The sequence below is a fragment of the Melozone crissalis genome, unplaced genomic scaffold, assembly GCF_028551555.1.
Source record: "Melozone crissalis strain CALT ecotype California unplaced genomic scaffold, PUWL_Pcris_2 ptg000026l_1, whole genome shotgun sequence".
In the NCBI taxonomy this organism is placed as follows: domain Eukaryota; kingdom Metazoa; phylum Chordata; class Aves; order Passeriformes; family Passerellidae; genus Melozone; species Melozone crissalis.
Window position 1 is genome coordinate 9743811 of NW_026535804.1, and position 15403 is coordinate 9759213.

The window sequence follows — 15403 nt, forward strand, 5'->3', positions numbered from 1 at the left end:
TTTTTACAGAGATGTCAGTTAAAATTTGGACATAAAGGTAAGTGCATAGGTGGGAAAGGTGGAAATAAATTGGGACTTCTGAGGGACAGAAGATTAAATAAATGAGGAGAAGCTCTTAAAGATGGCAGCAATGCTCTAGAAGACATATTCTTATCTTGTTAGAATGCTGTGGTGCTCAGCTTTATGCCTCAATAAATAATTTTCTAGACCATACACAGTTGAGGGATAAAACTTTTATTTAAAAAAATTCAAATTTCTCTTGACACATAAGTCTTAGTTGAGGTAAGTTAATGTACTAGCTTAGGAAAACAACTTTCAGGATTGGGTTTCATAAGCCATTAACACTCTGTTGCTTGCAGGGCTCCAAGAGCTAGAGGTGCAAATTGTAAAGGAAGTGTCAAGTTTTCCACCCAGCTGACCTCTGCTGCGGAAGAACAGAATTTACACCTTTCAGTTCGAGCCTCTTCTGCCTCTTTGCATCCTTTGTTCCTTTGGTGCTCGGGTCTCTTGCCCTGAGACTCTTCACTCCTCCTCTGTTCACAAGGTGCAGCTCCAAGAGGTGGCTGAAAGTACCTCATTGGCAATTTGGACAGCGAGGCTTGTGCCAAGTTCAAATAAAAAACAAAACCACCACAATAACAAAAGAACCATTGGCAAATTGCCCTCGTTCAACACACAGCTAAAGCCTGAAGGCAGAAAAACTTCTCCTGCCCTCCCCAGCTCTCCAGGCAGCAGTAGGGGCCTCTCATGGCCCTTCACAGTCATCTTCAGCTGCTTTTATGAATATTCTGAACAACCTGACACAGCATTGCCACCTCTGGAAGTACCTGAATTCAAGGTTTAAGCTTTTTTTTCTAATATGTAAGTAAATATCCTGAAGAATCTATAGTCTGACCAGCCCCTCCAAGAGCAGATGAAAAGGTACCTGACCCATTGGTACCTCAGGAGTGTGGATATTCACAATTTTACTTTCCATATGGTAGAAGTACTAAGTTACAACTAGTACCTGATACCTGAAGTGTGTAAGTAGAACTGCCAGCACTACTACATGGAGCAAGATCTAAGTCAGCTGCTGTCTGGAGTGCCTGTCCAGCCCTCTGAGCAGGACTGACACTTTCATCTACTGAACCTTTATGTAAAGGTACTGAAAACACTCTTCACAGGAGAACTGAACATTGAAAGCACAGGATATGCCAGTATTCTCTTTTTCCCTAACACTGAACTAGTGAAGCTAGAAAAGCCAGGAGTTCTGCAAGCCCTTTGTGGCTAACAGTGAATGATCTGACCTGCAGCAGCTCAGTCTTCCTCACTTCATTGTCTTCCTGCCCATTCCACCCCAACTCTGCCTTGTGCAGGTTCTTTGCACTCATCTAAATGCACACATTTTTTTCTCCTGTAAATTGTATAAATACCAACAACCATTCTCCTTGTCTGAAATTCTTGTACCCCTGCTACAGCTTAATGGGGAAAAATTCAGGCAGGGTGGCTGATATTTTTGTACTGACAGTGTGAGTATGGGCAATGTTAATTAATTGTAAAATAAGCCTTTATGCTTTAAGCTTATTATAGTAGCATAGAGGGCTAATGTAGCACATTGCCACTGAAGGAAAGGCAGTATGATTGTCTAGGCTTTATAAAAATAGTGCTACTCTAACATGATAAAATATATTTAATTTTAACTCAACTTGAGGTAAGCCCATCAGTGAATGTTACTTTTAAATATTCCTTAAATCCAGTAGCATTGCAATCTTTTGACCAGGAACAGGCTCTCTTTGAGACTGAGCCTATCTATCTTAGTTGCTCCTTAGAGGAAAAATGTGTAACTACATAACTTCTGAATTCCAAGTAATTTAATTCACACTATTATTTATCCCATCTTACTCTATGGAGGAGACACCCTAATTACCACCATCTCTTCAATTCTGACTGCCCCAGGTTAAATCTGTGCAGGCAGGGCCTGCCTGAAGCCCACCCAAAGCCCATCTCCCTCACTCCAGGTGGAGCAGCAGCAGCTGCAGTCAGTCTGCAGTGCTTGGGCCATGCACCTGCACTGAACATGTTCTCTTGGAGACTGAGCCTATGCAGTCCAGTGTCCCCAGGAAGAATTTGGGATTGCCAGGAATCCTGCACATCACAACATCACCTGTGTTGGCACACAGTAAGAGGAGGTTGTCTCTGAGTGTTAGAAGGGCTCTGAGGAATCACAGCAGCCAATCCACAGGCTGAGCTCAGGTACCAAATCACTGAGACTTGCTCAGACACAGGCTCTGTGTGAACTGTAACCAGGGCAGACATTCAGGGAGGCTCAGGATCACATCCTGCTCTGGCTTGGTCTGCTTGAGGCAGCCGTGCATGGTCAACGTCAGCATCACCATGCAGCTACTACAGAAAACATATTCCAAGTGACAACACAGAAAACAGCTCAAGAAGCATGGAAATAAGGCACTTAGGTGAGACAGGAACAGGCTGGCTCCCGGTGAGCCCAGGCTGGCTCAGAGTCCCTGCTGCAGAGGGATAACAGTACCATGCATGAGGAGGCGGCTGCTGCAGGCAGCCCCGCTGCCCACACAGACCCCTAAGGCAGCATCTGCACAAGGAAGCACAGCAGGACCTCACTGCTCTAAATACTGTGCTCTGAGTGGCAGAAATACAACTTTGGTCCATTACCACCCCTAAAACACTCATTTCACAGAGCAGCAGCTTTAAGCAAAGTTAATTCTACACAACGCGCGTACCCTGAGACGAGTACAATGAAATACTGACAAAAATCAAGTCTAGAGGAAAAAAGGGAAAGGTATGATGGACTGCTTAAATTAATTTGCCTACAAATGCTTGTTTCTAGCTTTTCTGGAGTAACAAATCCAATGTTTCACAATTATTGTTTAAATGAATCCAGTATGAAGTACAATATAGTGGAGTTCAAGTACTATAAAGACAGGGGTTTGTTACCAGATTGTTGTCAAACAGCTGGAAACTCAGCTTTTAACTTTACAGCAAGAACAAAAAAATCCCTTTACTCACTGCTAAAAGACCAAAACCTTCCAGCCTGGGTATGAAAATGAACATCCAAAATACAAAGAGCCACAGCACTGATCAAGTACCCAGTCAAAGACCACTTCTCTGTTGTTAGAGCTGATGGTTACTCGAAGTTTGAAGTTTCCTCCCTCGTTGCTGCAGGGTCCAAACTGCACAACTTCCATGTCAAATGTCACAGTGGAGCCAGAAGTAACAGCAGGCAGCTGATTTGTCATCTCTTTTCCATTTACAAATACTGCCCCTGAAACAGTCAGCAGATCTAACAATATTTCTCATTTTCTGTACATACATCTCTCTATTTTTTGCAGGCAAATAGGGAAGTAACCCTGCTACATTTGTCTTGTCACATGGAACAGGCTGCAATAACTGCTAGCAGGAAGAGATCTGTGATCTCACCAAGGATTTTTAACTGCACAAGGAGCACATACATGAAAGTTGCTCATGTGTCACGTAGGGATCTAAAGAGCCAGGGGCTGTGGGTTTTGGGAAGGAAAATTCCTGCCTGGATTGGGAATAGTGTGGCCAGCAGGAGTAGGGAGGTCATCCTTCCCCTGTACTTAGCACTGGTGAGGGCACACCTCGAGCGCTGTGTCCAGTTCTGGCCCCTCAGTTTGGGGAGGATGTTGAGATGCTCAAACACATCCAGAGGGGGGCAATGAGGCTGGAGAGGGGCTGGGAACACAAACCCTGTGAGGAACAACTGAGGGAGCTGGGGGTGCTCAGCCTGGAGAAAAAGGAGACTCAGGGGAGACCTTATCACTCTCACAGCTCCTGAAAGGTGCCTGTGCTCAGGTGGGGCTGGGCTCTTTCTCCAGGCAGCACTGACAGAACCAGAGGACACAGTCTCAAGCTGTGCCATGGGAAATATGGGTTAGATATTAGGAAAAAGTTTTTTACAGAAAGGGTGACAAAGTTCTGGAACAGTCTGCCCAGGGAGGTGGTGGAGTCACCACCCCTGGATGTGTTTAAAAGGGGACTGGATGTGGCACTGGGTGTCAGGGTTTAGTTGAGGTGTCAGGGTGTTGTGGGTTGGACTCTCTGATCTTTAGCCTCCTCCCAGCAGGTGTTGGTGTGGCTCTGTGGCCCAGACTCACCGTTGGTGCTGACGCACACGGCCTGGTCCCGCTGCAGGGACTCGTCGCCGTTGCGCTGCTCCGCGCACACGCCCAGGCTGTCCCGCCGGTCCGGCTGCCCCACGGTCTCAATCCTGACAAACAAAACGTTAAATCCAAACCTGAAGCTTTAAATCAAAACATACCATAAAATCCAGACAGTCACTCCAGACCCCTGTACTGTGCTCCAGGGCTCTCAACAAATTCACCCAAACTTTTGGGGAGATCCCTGGTGAATGACAAAATTCCCACCAGCTTTTCCAAGAGCTCCACTGAGCAATACTCTATTAAACTGTACAAAATATGAAGCAAACCTTTGCTTCCTGCAAACTTCCAGTGCTATTTAATACACTTCTCCACTGTCACAGCTTAGAAATGACCTTTCAAAATGATTTCCAGTTGTCTGAAGCATACAATTTGCTCAGCTGGACCATCAGCTATACCACACTACTGGTCAGCATCATGTATAATGGCAGGACAGCTGTAGCTTCAGCAGGGATTTAATAAGCATGACTGAAATAGGTTTTTTGGACCCTGGCATATTCTGCTGTAATGGGATGAGGATGGGGTGTTGCTTTGGGGGTGTATTTGGTTTGGGCTTTTGTAATACATCAGCCTGGTGCAAACCAAGCAATGGCTAGAGGAGCATTTACATGTCTGGCCTCTGCTCAGCTGTATTTAGAGTTTTAGTCTGGGGAAAGAATCTCTGAAGAAAATGCAAACAAGTTGTGCAAATGACCAGGGACTCAGTTCCCTGTGGGCCCCAGCAGAGGAGTGAGGCTGCACAGCTCATACACTGAAGGGCTGTTCTGGACTTAAATCCCTTCTCCTGTACTGCCACCTCTCAAAGGTGCTAAATCCTACTTTACAGAGAGCCTGAGTGACTCAGGTCTTTTCTAGATATTAAAGCAGTTGTTATTTTCATTGCAGCTTGAAAGAAAGAACAGACTGATCTTTGGTTGTTGGCAAACAAAGGAAAACTTCAGCAGAACTTTCAGGAAACAGCAATTAAAGGGGGCAGTGGACTGGCACACAATGGGTTAAATCTTTAGAGGCAAAGATAAAATTGGAACCATGTTTTACTTTTGCACTCCATTAGGTTTTCAGCCCCCTGGGAATGGCACTAAGAGAGCAATAGCCCTGCACTGTAAAGCAAAGGAAAAACAATTACTTGAATCTCCAAGAAGCTTTTACTTTGGAAGGGACCCACCATCTTTCCCAAAGCAACCCTAAAGGAGATTTCTAATTCCTTTTGGTGCACAACAAAAATGCTGCACAACAAAACCTTGTCCCTGTCACTGCAGCCCAGACACTGGGCCTGGTGAACCCCCCCAGTTTCCATTTGCCCCAGAGCACAGAGAGATCCATCCATGGGCACCACAGGCACTGCCTCAGCCTCAGCAGAGCTGTGCTGGGCTCCTGACAGAGTGTGAGCAGCACAGGGCACCTGCAGGCTCAGCCCAAATCACTGTGTGCCTGCCCTCAGCAAAGGAAGCTTTGGGGAGATGGAGGAGATCTCACTGTGGAGAGATGTTCCCTTCCCAGGGCAGCTCCCTGGAGGCTGCAAGGCAACAGGAGGAGACTTGACCTAAAGCAGAGATGTTTTCCTACAGCTTGGCCAAATGCTTCACCTCAGGACAACTGCCACAGTTTATCTTTAAATGTAGACACAAAGCACTGTGTTTATCACAACTTCACTGCTCACTGACAAGCTGTGCCTGGGTGCTGAACACAGAGAACACAGAGCTGCTTGAGAATAACAACTTGTGTTCCAACAGCTGGAGGAAGTCAAGCACCAAGTACTGCATCTCCCAGCCCAAGAAAATCTCTCACACTTCCAAACAAGAAGCTACTCTTGGACCTTGGAAGAAGAACAAAACCAATTTTTGAGGTCTCCAATCTCAAGATTCGTGTCACGATAGTTCTTGTGGACACGTGTTCGTTTGAGCTCTGCCATCCTGAAACAATCAGGATGGTTATGGACTTGGAGAGAAGTCCATAACCAAAATGTGAAGCAAAACATTTTCATATGCTACCAATAAAAAAGATAAAAAGCACTGGACTGAGAGAGAACCAAGGGAAACCTCAAGGTTCTGCCTTTAATTTCACAGGCATTGCTGAGCCAAGAGAAGTTAAATCTAGCAACAGATTTCAAATGAAAGCTTTTTATCCATCTCAGACAGGGCAACTGAATACATTCTCACACTACAACCATCTAAAGTTAACATAATCCATTATCAGGAAGGGATAAATGAAACACCATGGAATAAGTCATGAAAGTATCATGAACAGCCCTTTTCAATTGCCTGTGGGGGCTGCCTGCTGTACAGCAAGTAGTTTTATTTAACCAGGGAAAAGATTAAACAAAGCTTCAGAGTCTCTGAGGTCTGTAATCACAACTGACATATCCACAAGAACATTCCTCATACCCTGTTAAACAGCATCATCTCAGGGATAGGATGACAGGCAGCAAAGCTGCCAAGGTTTTTAATCATGTTCTGTGTCAGATGGAAAGCTTGAAATTCACAAGATCCCTTCCCCACTCTGGATCTTCTAGTGCCAGTTTCAAGCAGTTGTCTGATCAGCACTAATTATCTCACATGTCAAAGGCACTGCTGCCAGACTGTCATCCCAACGGCACATCAGTGTTTTCATGTCAAAGGCTTCAGAGCCAGTGATTAGTCTGGGAAGGAAAGCACCCCTGACCCAAGGTTAAAAGGAGCTAGAGGCAAAGCTCCACAGACTTCAGCCAGTAACAGCTGCTACAAAACATCAGGAAGTTCAACATTCCACAGATTTGCTCAGCATGAGCTATATTTTACCATCCCTCAGGAGTTCACTCACTTTTATATAAGTGCAGGTCCTACAAAAACATCAGGTGTTTTCCTACAAAGCCAGGAAGCAGAACTAAAGGAAGGTCAGATGTCACAGAGAGGCACTACCTGGACTGGAGCTGAGCTGATTTACAACTCAAACGTGCCTCAGGTTCACACACAACTCAGATGTGACAGCTCACAGGGGATGCACCAGCCACCCAAAAAGGACTTGCCTGAATGTTAAAGTCTGCCCACAGAAATAAGTGGGAGCTTTGGAGTAGAGCACACCACAGGACTGAGAATCATTCCGGAGCGCTATGTTTCTTCGGCTGCTCAAGCTGTAACCCTCCAGACCAGCTGTCCATTCTTCAAAGAAAACAAACAAAAAAAGCAAGAAAATTGTGAGCCTCAACTTGGTCCTGTCTGTGCCAAATTAAGCCAGTCCCAATGTCTACTCAGTCCACCTCATGCAGCTTAAGCTATGTTAAAAACAGGGGCTGGTTCTGCCTTTTTCTTATGGAGAGATTTGTTTTTCAAATAAATTGCAATTACAAAAAGTATTCTCCAGCTCAGAGTTCAGCAGGAGTTCACTCTTTGCTGTAATCCCTGCCAAGTCTTATTGTAAGAAAAGGAAAGCCTTCATTACCCACTGCACTTAGGAATTTGTAAGTAAAGAGAAAATTTACATTTTCCTCTCTCCAAGATAAGAGCATGTTATGAGCTGTAGTGCAGGAACGTCAGGGGTAGGACGGTGGGGATGGACAGAGATGAGAGATCTCTGCAGCCAGGTCTGGAACTTGGGGTTTATTGCAAAGGACCTGGGTGCAGGGCCCTGCTGGGAGCTGCCAGCCACAGCTCAGAGCAGGCCCCAGAGAAGAGAGGGGGAGAGAGGATGAGAGGGTGAGAGAGTAAAAGGGTAAGAGAGTGAGGTTCCCATTACAATACAATAAATCTTCTTCTGTGCTGAATATTCTGATTCTCACTAATCAATCTAGTACAAGATACAAATCCTATAGCATTTACATACAGCCTATAAGAATCATTACATTACCATACTGTGTTACATTTTAAACCCTAAAAACTCCTCTTTGGACTCCTTCTGTCAAGCTGGCAGGGTCTGCTCTGACCCTTGGAGCTGTCTGCAAGCAGAGGGTGTTGTTCCATCAAAAGGGGATCACCTTCAGCCAGCCACACCATTGTTTTCCAGTTGTTCAGTAACTGAGGGATCTCAAAGCTTGCTTTCATTTCAATCTCACTTATAGTTTCTATATTCTCAAAATCTTTTGCCAGACAATCATATTTATAAGGTTTTCCTGTTTCATCTTCCCCAACACTGCAGGTCATCAAGAATCCTTATGTTGTGGTGAGGGAGAAGAAAAAATAATGCTTTTCTCCTGGCTCACATGCTTTCCAAAGCTAAGGAAGCAGCAAGCCACCTGGCAAAGGCTCACTGAGTGTCCCTGGGCCAAGGAAGCCAGGAATGCAGAGTGGGACAGAGGGACAGCTCAGGACGTACCGTGGGACAGAGGGACAGCTCAGGACGTACTGTGGGACAGAGGGACAGCTCAGGACGTACCGTGGGGCACCAGTGTGGTGCGGCCGGTCTGGGCCACACTCCAGGGGCTCCACTCCTGGCGCCCGTCCCCGCGCGCGCACACGCGGAACTGGTAATCCACGTGGGGGTCCGTGTGCAGCACCAGGAACTCGGGCTCCGGGCCCACGTACACGTCCTCAAAGGGGCTGCCCGGGCTCTTGCGGAACTGCAGCCGGTAATCCTGCGCCGAGAAATCTTCATCCACCTGCAGAAACCGTCACCGAGTCACACAGGAGCCTCTGGCTCTCCCTCCCCTCCGCGGGGCACGGGACAGCACTGAGGTGATCACTCACAAGGTGCTTCAGAGCAGAAAATGTGCCTTGCAGAAAGTAACATCAGTGTCTGAACCAACAGATGTATCAGAATTATCTTATTACAGTTAGAAAATATCTACAGAAGAAGAAACATTTAACAGAAGGCTGTTCATTCTAGCAGAGATATAAAAAGATCCTTCAGCCAAAAGCTGAGAACAACTTTGCAGAAGAAATTCTGTGCCAGTTTTTAACAGCAAGGGAAAATTAGTGCTGTCCTTCATAAAGTGATCCAGGGAATGATTTCCAGTTCTTTGATATCTCTGAGTCAAAAGATATTTACACACACACCCCCTCAAAAAAAAAACAACCCTCCATTATCCCCCAGGCACAACCAAATCCAGGGAACTCCTGCACAGCACAGAAAATCAGGCCCCACCTGAGAGCAGTGCCTATGGTTTAACAACCAGAGTGCACATCCTTCACAACTGAAGGGTGGCCAGCAGTGAGTGGCTGTTGCTAGAACAACAAAGGTTTGTTTGATGCTGCCAAGGAGCACAGAGCTGTCCAACAACAACTAAACCACATCAGACGACAGTGGTTTACTCAAAAATAGATTTTGTGTGTTGAAGAGAAAGGCTACTAGCCTAGCTAATATAATATTTTCTTTTTCTACCCACTGCATCTCCCTAGGAACACAAAGGTGTTTAGGGGTAAAAGTGTAACAGAGCAGGTCCAGCCTTCTCCTGGGGCTGCAAAGCAAGACAGGCAGACACAAACCCAGCACCAGCCACACACCATCACTGCACTGCCTTGTCTTTAAATGACACCATTACCATAAAAACCTTTTCTTAAGTTTTTTACTCCACACTGAAGTGGACTAGTCCTTGGAAGGCAGTGGAAGAAAGTGCATTGTATGTTTTTTTTAGAAAAAACTCAAGTCTACAGGAATTACACACAGGATATTTTACCTACCTTACACCATCGGACTAAAATACCTCCAGGCTTTTCCACAAACTCCTCCAGCTGCACAGGTGGGCGGGATGCCACAGTTCCATGCCTGAATATTTGATTTTTCAATATAGTAAGGAGGCAGTCATCCAGCTGGGCAGATAAACAAGGCACGTCAACCAAGGAAGGCACTTCTGGTAAGCTGAGAAGGGAAAGTTTGCTGTAATGAGAGAGGCCAGCTTCCACAAATTCAAATTTCATCCATACACTTGAATCTGTGCAGATTTGCAAAGAGAGAACAGCTGCAGAAATTGGCACGTGCACTCCAAACTCAAAAGACTCAGCAAACATAGTGTTTCAGCCCTAACCAGACTGTTTGTCAGCAAATACTCTGAAACACAGGCTGTTCTACAGGGAGTGGCTTCATCCTTCACAAATAAACACCCTCTATTCCCACAGAACATATGGAGGGTGAAAATCCCCTCCATTCTGTGAGTGCCAGCCCCAAAGGGTGTCTGTGAAACAGGACAGCAGCACCTCAAACGAACTTTTGAGGCAATGGAACAGAAAGCTTCTGTTTCAAAGGAGAAAAGATCCCCTAAAAAGGACATGTGCCACTGCCTCAGACCACCTCAGAATGTTGGTGTCTTACCTATCTAGCTGAATGTGTAAAGCTTTTTTTGTAAAGTTGCAAAGTTTCTCATTCTGTTGTCCCACATCTCCATTGACTGCACTCTCTCCTGTAACCAAACAGTAAAAATATTTCTAATGAGACAAGATCCACAGAAGGCATTCTTTGCTTCAAAGAATAACCAGTTCTGACATGAAAAACCAATTATATGTGAAGCACTCTCAGCACTTTTGCTAGTCTTAGCTAGAAAATGCAATTACAGGTAACAATACAAAGCCTATCTAGCAACTTTTGAAGCTCTGAAAGCTACCTGTAGACACACCCATAACAGATGTAATAATTTGCCTCGGGTCTCAGACAGAAGCAGAACTGGGGTCAGATGACAAAAAAACCAGTATTATTAATCCCTTTCTCCACTAGCTTTAAATGAAGAAAAAAGCAAAGCACATTCACTGATCAGAAAATTAAAAAGCAGGCACTTAAAAGCAAGAGATAATGTCAATCATTGTTCTGTTTGCTACAATCACAATCATTGTCACAATGAATGGAATCATCTAATCCATGCAAAAAAGTGTGGAGATAAACACAAATATTTTCCTAAGCTTTCCATACAAAGTAGCATCCCACACTTCATCTTACAGACATATGCTCCAGTCTCCAGTCTGCTGACTTTAGGGTAATTTACAACTTCAGCCAGCTCAGTCCTTTTCCAAGCGGAGGATTACACACGTTACAAATCTCTGAAGGAAAGCACATGTCATAATTGGCAGCAGGAGATTTAATAACCATGGATGTTTAACTCCTCTGTGCCTCAGCCTGTGCTGGTCCTGCCCACAGCCCTGGTGATGCTCAGAGCACCCAGGGGAATGGGAACTGCAGCGAGCCAGCTCCTCATCAGATCCCACAGAATTTCACACAAAAACCTTCTGCCACCACGCTGAGTCAGTAACCTGAGACTTAAAATAAAATCAAGGTGAACACCAGCTGTCCCAGAGCTGTGGTGGTAGGAAAAACCCCAAGTTAATCCTTAAACACAGTCACTGCTCCTGTGAGCAGGAGGCACTGAGCTCCCCAGCCAGCACAAAGCTCAGGGCTGAGGAGGAACTGGGAGCTTTCCCACCCCTGGGACACAGCTCAGCTCCCAGAACTGAGCTCATGCTGAAAGAAAGTTAAAGTTGAGACACGAGAACAATGCAAGGAAACTGCCAACACACTCACGGCTCAGACATGCTCCCAGTAGGTTCTCCAGCCTGGGGAAAACAGGCAAGAGTGACATTCCTTTCTGCCGAGGTATTTAGCATCAGCAGGGTATAGTCTGGCCCTTACAGTAATATTCTACATGTCCATTTTTGTCCGCCTCATCTTCAGACTTTTTAGAGAAATTTTCCCCATACAATGGCCATTTGATTCCTCATGCTCCCCACCAACAATAACATAATCACACTCAGCAGGACAATGTGTTTATCTCAGCTGCTATTTCAGCAAGACAGACATAATTTACTTCACCAAAGCAGACACTTTGCTATAGTGGTACCCACAATGTATTTTATTCCAAAGTACCCTGACACACTTTTCTGTCTACCCTGGAGGGGCAGACAATGTCTCTGCAGTGAAATAACTCTCAAATAGGTACTTCCTGCCCTCCAGGAGAGGCTACACTGAGACATGTACACCCCAGGATTGGAGTGAAATGCTGAAATACAGATTTGTAGGAGATAATAATGATCAGCTCTTCAGTACACCTACCCAATTCTTAACATTTAGTTTGAGACAAGTCCAAAATGAGCCAAACACACTGATAATAATGGGAATATGCAGACTTTTGACAGAGCCACAGTGGAAGGCAGAGCTCAGACCCAGCACCAGGTCCTGGCTCACCTTCCCGGAGCAGATCATCGGCCGTGCTGACCCCGTGCTCGATCAGCTTCTGGCACTCGTCCAGGGGCTTGATGCTCTCCTGCTCGATGACATCCACCTCCTGCAGCAGCGACGTCAGCCGCTCGTCCAGCAGCTTCTTCAGGGTCCCCTTCAAATCGCTGAAATGCTGCTCAAGCACATCTCTGGTGGATGTAGCACTATCTTTGATCTGAGTGCAGGTAACAGGAAAGAAGGATTCGGGATAAAGGCAAAGGCCATGCATATCTTTTATTTTTCTGAAGCATCTCACCCACACTTGCTGGAGAAAAGCTGCAAGTGGAGTCTGCTTTAAAAAATCACCACTGGCAGTTAACAAATTAGTGAAGCCATTTTTAGTACATGTACAGCAGGAAGGGAGGCAAAGAAACCAGCCTGGATGAGGGGAAGAGCATATTAGCTAAGCAAAATACAACGTGGGTTATGGGTGCTTCAATCAAGGAATTTTTCTTGTCAGAAAAATCCAAATGCTCCAAATCCTCCCTGTTGCCCCTCAAAAAAATCCCACTGCTGTAATCCTATTTTAAAAACACTCTGCCATCCTCTGGTAATCCTCCTTGCAAACAAAAATCTATCTAGGAACACTTTTCTAAGTGCTATCACTTCACTGGATTTTAAAAATCCTCATAAAACTGCTTTCTTTTCAGTTTTGTTCAAACCCCTGGTGACCGGACAGGGTGAACAGCACGTCTGCTTTGATTCCGGAAGAACCCGACCACAGAAGGTTCTACAAGTGCTCATTAAAATGTCTGCAAACTTGCTGAATCTGGCTTTTGGGGAAGAAAACACACTTGAACATCCCTGAGCTAAAGATGCAGAAATCAGAAGTAAACATCTCCCTGTGAAACACTTTTTTAAGTCACGCACACAAGGAAACGCTGCAGCACGCTGACAGCCTTACACGTAATTTCTAGATCTTTAGAAGTACAGACAACCAACACAGGAAGCTCTCTGGTTAGGTAAAATAAATTTCCTCTTCACCAAATACTCATGAAGGTCTGCAGCTGCCACACAGCTCTGTTTCCCTTTTCTTGTAAGTTCAATGCTTGAGGAAAAAAAGGAAGTATTTCGCTTTGTGAAGGGGTGGGGCAAAGGAAGACAGAACACTCACTTCTCCAAGCATTTTACCTCCATTAGAGGCAGATACAAATTCAGCATCCCAGCCACAGAATTAGATACTGCTCATCATGCAAAAGAGGAAATGCAAGTCCCTGAACACACAGAGCTCTGTGAAGTTTGCAGAAAATCACATCCCATTGGTCCAAAGGAAAAGGAAGCAACGTGAGTGATCCAGTCCCATCACATCAGCCAACCAGCCCTCAAATAACAAAGCTGCCACTACATAAACCCCAGAGTAGCACACTCAGCACACTCAGCACACCTTGGGAACACAGGGGACTCTTAGATGTACACAAAACAGCAAGAAGATGGAAAGACAGAAAACAGAAACATGCACACAGCAGGGGAATTGCCCCCAAGAGCAGAAGGAAAGGTGAGCTAACTACTCACTCACTGCACAAACGCACATGTGCTGCCTCTCACTGCCCAGCAACACTCTGAGATGACAAGGTTTGGATGAAAGACAGCCATAAACAATTCATCTCCTTAAGCAGTCTGTGATTCCAGCGTTGCCTAATTAAATGTCCAATGATCACCCACACGCTCTGGGAGCAGGACACTCACCCAGCAGATCCACAGCAGGTTTTTGCACTAACCTGATCCGCTTCAGAAAAACCAACAGGTCCGCACGGAAACACTCCCTAAGTCTGGTTTTGTTTGGGTTTTTATTTACCCCTCGCAGAGCTGAATCAAAGACAGCAAGGCATCACTTCCAGCCTGCAATGTGCTGAGAGGCTGCCAGGGCAGAGGAGCCGGCCCGGCACTGCGGCTGTGTGTCCTTCCTATCTGCCCCTGCATCTCCCGCGGGTGGCTCACGGTCCCCCGGGAGCCCTGCCCGGCTCCAGCCAAACCGGCTGCCCGGGAATGCCGGAGCGTCCCGCCCGACCCGCGGGTACGTGACCCGGGCCCTGCGGAGCATGGGGACAGCAGCCCGGAGCATCCCGGCCAGGGAGCGGCTGCCCGGGCAGGATCCCGTGTGAACATGGGCATAACACCCCCCATCAAATCAGACCTAGCACCCCGGTACTTTGGAAGCGTATTTCTGCAAGATATTCATTCGTGCCTGGGAAAGCTCCCTCTGCTCCCAAAAAACGAAGCCCAGCTCAGTCAGAGACTTCAGCTCGCGTCCCTTTCCTCGGACACGTCGCACATCTGCCGTTCCCACACGCTCCATCTCCGGCACCCCCGCCGGTGCCGGGGCGCTCATCTTCCCCGGGGCTCCCCCTCCGCCACCCTGCCCACACCTGAGTCCCATCCCGGCTCTCCCGGCGGACAGGAACCAAACAAACACCGGGAGAGGAGCGGCCAGGGCCCGCCGCCCCCAGCGGGGTCCCACTGCCCGCCGCCCCTAGCGGGCCCGCCTGCGGGCACTGGGCAGGCACAGCCCGGGCAGGGCTCCGGCCGCTCCTCCCGGGGCAGCTCCGGAGAGCCCGGTCCGGTCCCGTCCCATTTCCTCACCTGCTCCCGCGCCTGGTGCAGCCCCCGCAGCCGCTGCTGCAGCTCCCGCCGGTAGCTCCGCGCCGCCTCGATGCTCTCCCGAGCCTCCTGCAAAAGGAGCCGCACCTCGGCCTCGGCGGCGGCGGCCTCCATGGGCAGCCGCGGCGGCAGCGAGGCGGCGGCGGGGCGGGGCGGGGCGGGGCGGGCGGACCTCGGCCCCGGAAAGGCCGCGCATCCGCGGGGCGGGGCGGGAAGCGCGGCGGGCGCGGGAGGCGGCTCCGGGGCACGGACCGGCGGCTGGTGACGTCAGCGAAGCGTGACGTCAGCGGCGGGTGGGGCACGCGCTAGCTGCGTGACGTCACAGCCGAGGCGCAAAAACCCGACTGACAGCGGCGAAGGCGGGAGAGGGAGCAGAAGGGGGCGCGGCCTCGGCAGAGAAGGGGCGGGGCGAGAGCGCGCCCTTTTGTCCGTGTCACGTGACCCGGACAACGGGCGGCGGTTGGTCAGCGAGTGCGGGTCACGTGGGAGAGAGCCGAGGCCCC

The 15403-nt window shown here is 47.7% G+C and overlaps 1 protein-coding gene across 1 annotated transcript; it reads right to left on the reverse strand.

Moving 5' to 3' along the window:
* Positions 1 to 226: 226 nt before the first annotated feature.
* On the reverse strand, positions 227 to 15028 carry CRLF3 (cytokine receptor like factor 3). The gene is made up of 8 exons (XM_054278939.1): positions 14883 to 15028; positions 12270 to 12477; positions 10413 to 10500; positions 9785 to 9962; positions 8541 to 8763; positions 7198 to 7330; positions 4131 to 4243; positions 227 to 3277 (listed from the first exon to the last, which is right to left on the reverse strand). The coding sequence occupies exons 1-8, from the start codon at positions 15012 to 15014 to the stop codon at positions 3024 to 3026; spliced, it is 1329 nt and encodes a 442-aa protein (XP_054134914.1). The 5' UTR covers positions 15015 to 15028; the 3' UTR covers positions 227 to 3023.
* Positions 15029 to 15403: the final 375 nt, after the last annotated feature.

Coding starts and splice junctions, on each gene's coding strand:
- CRLF3 (XM_054278939.1), bottom strand. CDS start 15,014: ATGGAGGCCGCCGCCGCCGAGGCCGAGGTGCGGCTCCTTTTGCAGGAG. Junction 12,478..14,882: donor TGCACCAGGCGCGGGAGCAG/GTGAGGAAATGG, acceptor ACCTGCACTCAG/ATCAAAGATAGTGCTACATC. Junction 9,963..10,412: donor TTACACATTCAGCTAGATAG/GTAAGACACCAA, acceptor TTCCCTTCTCAG/CTTACCAGAAGTGCCTTCCT.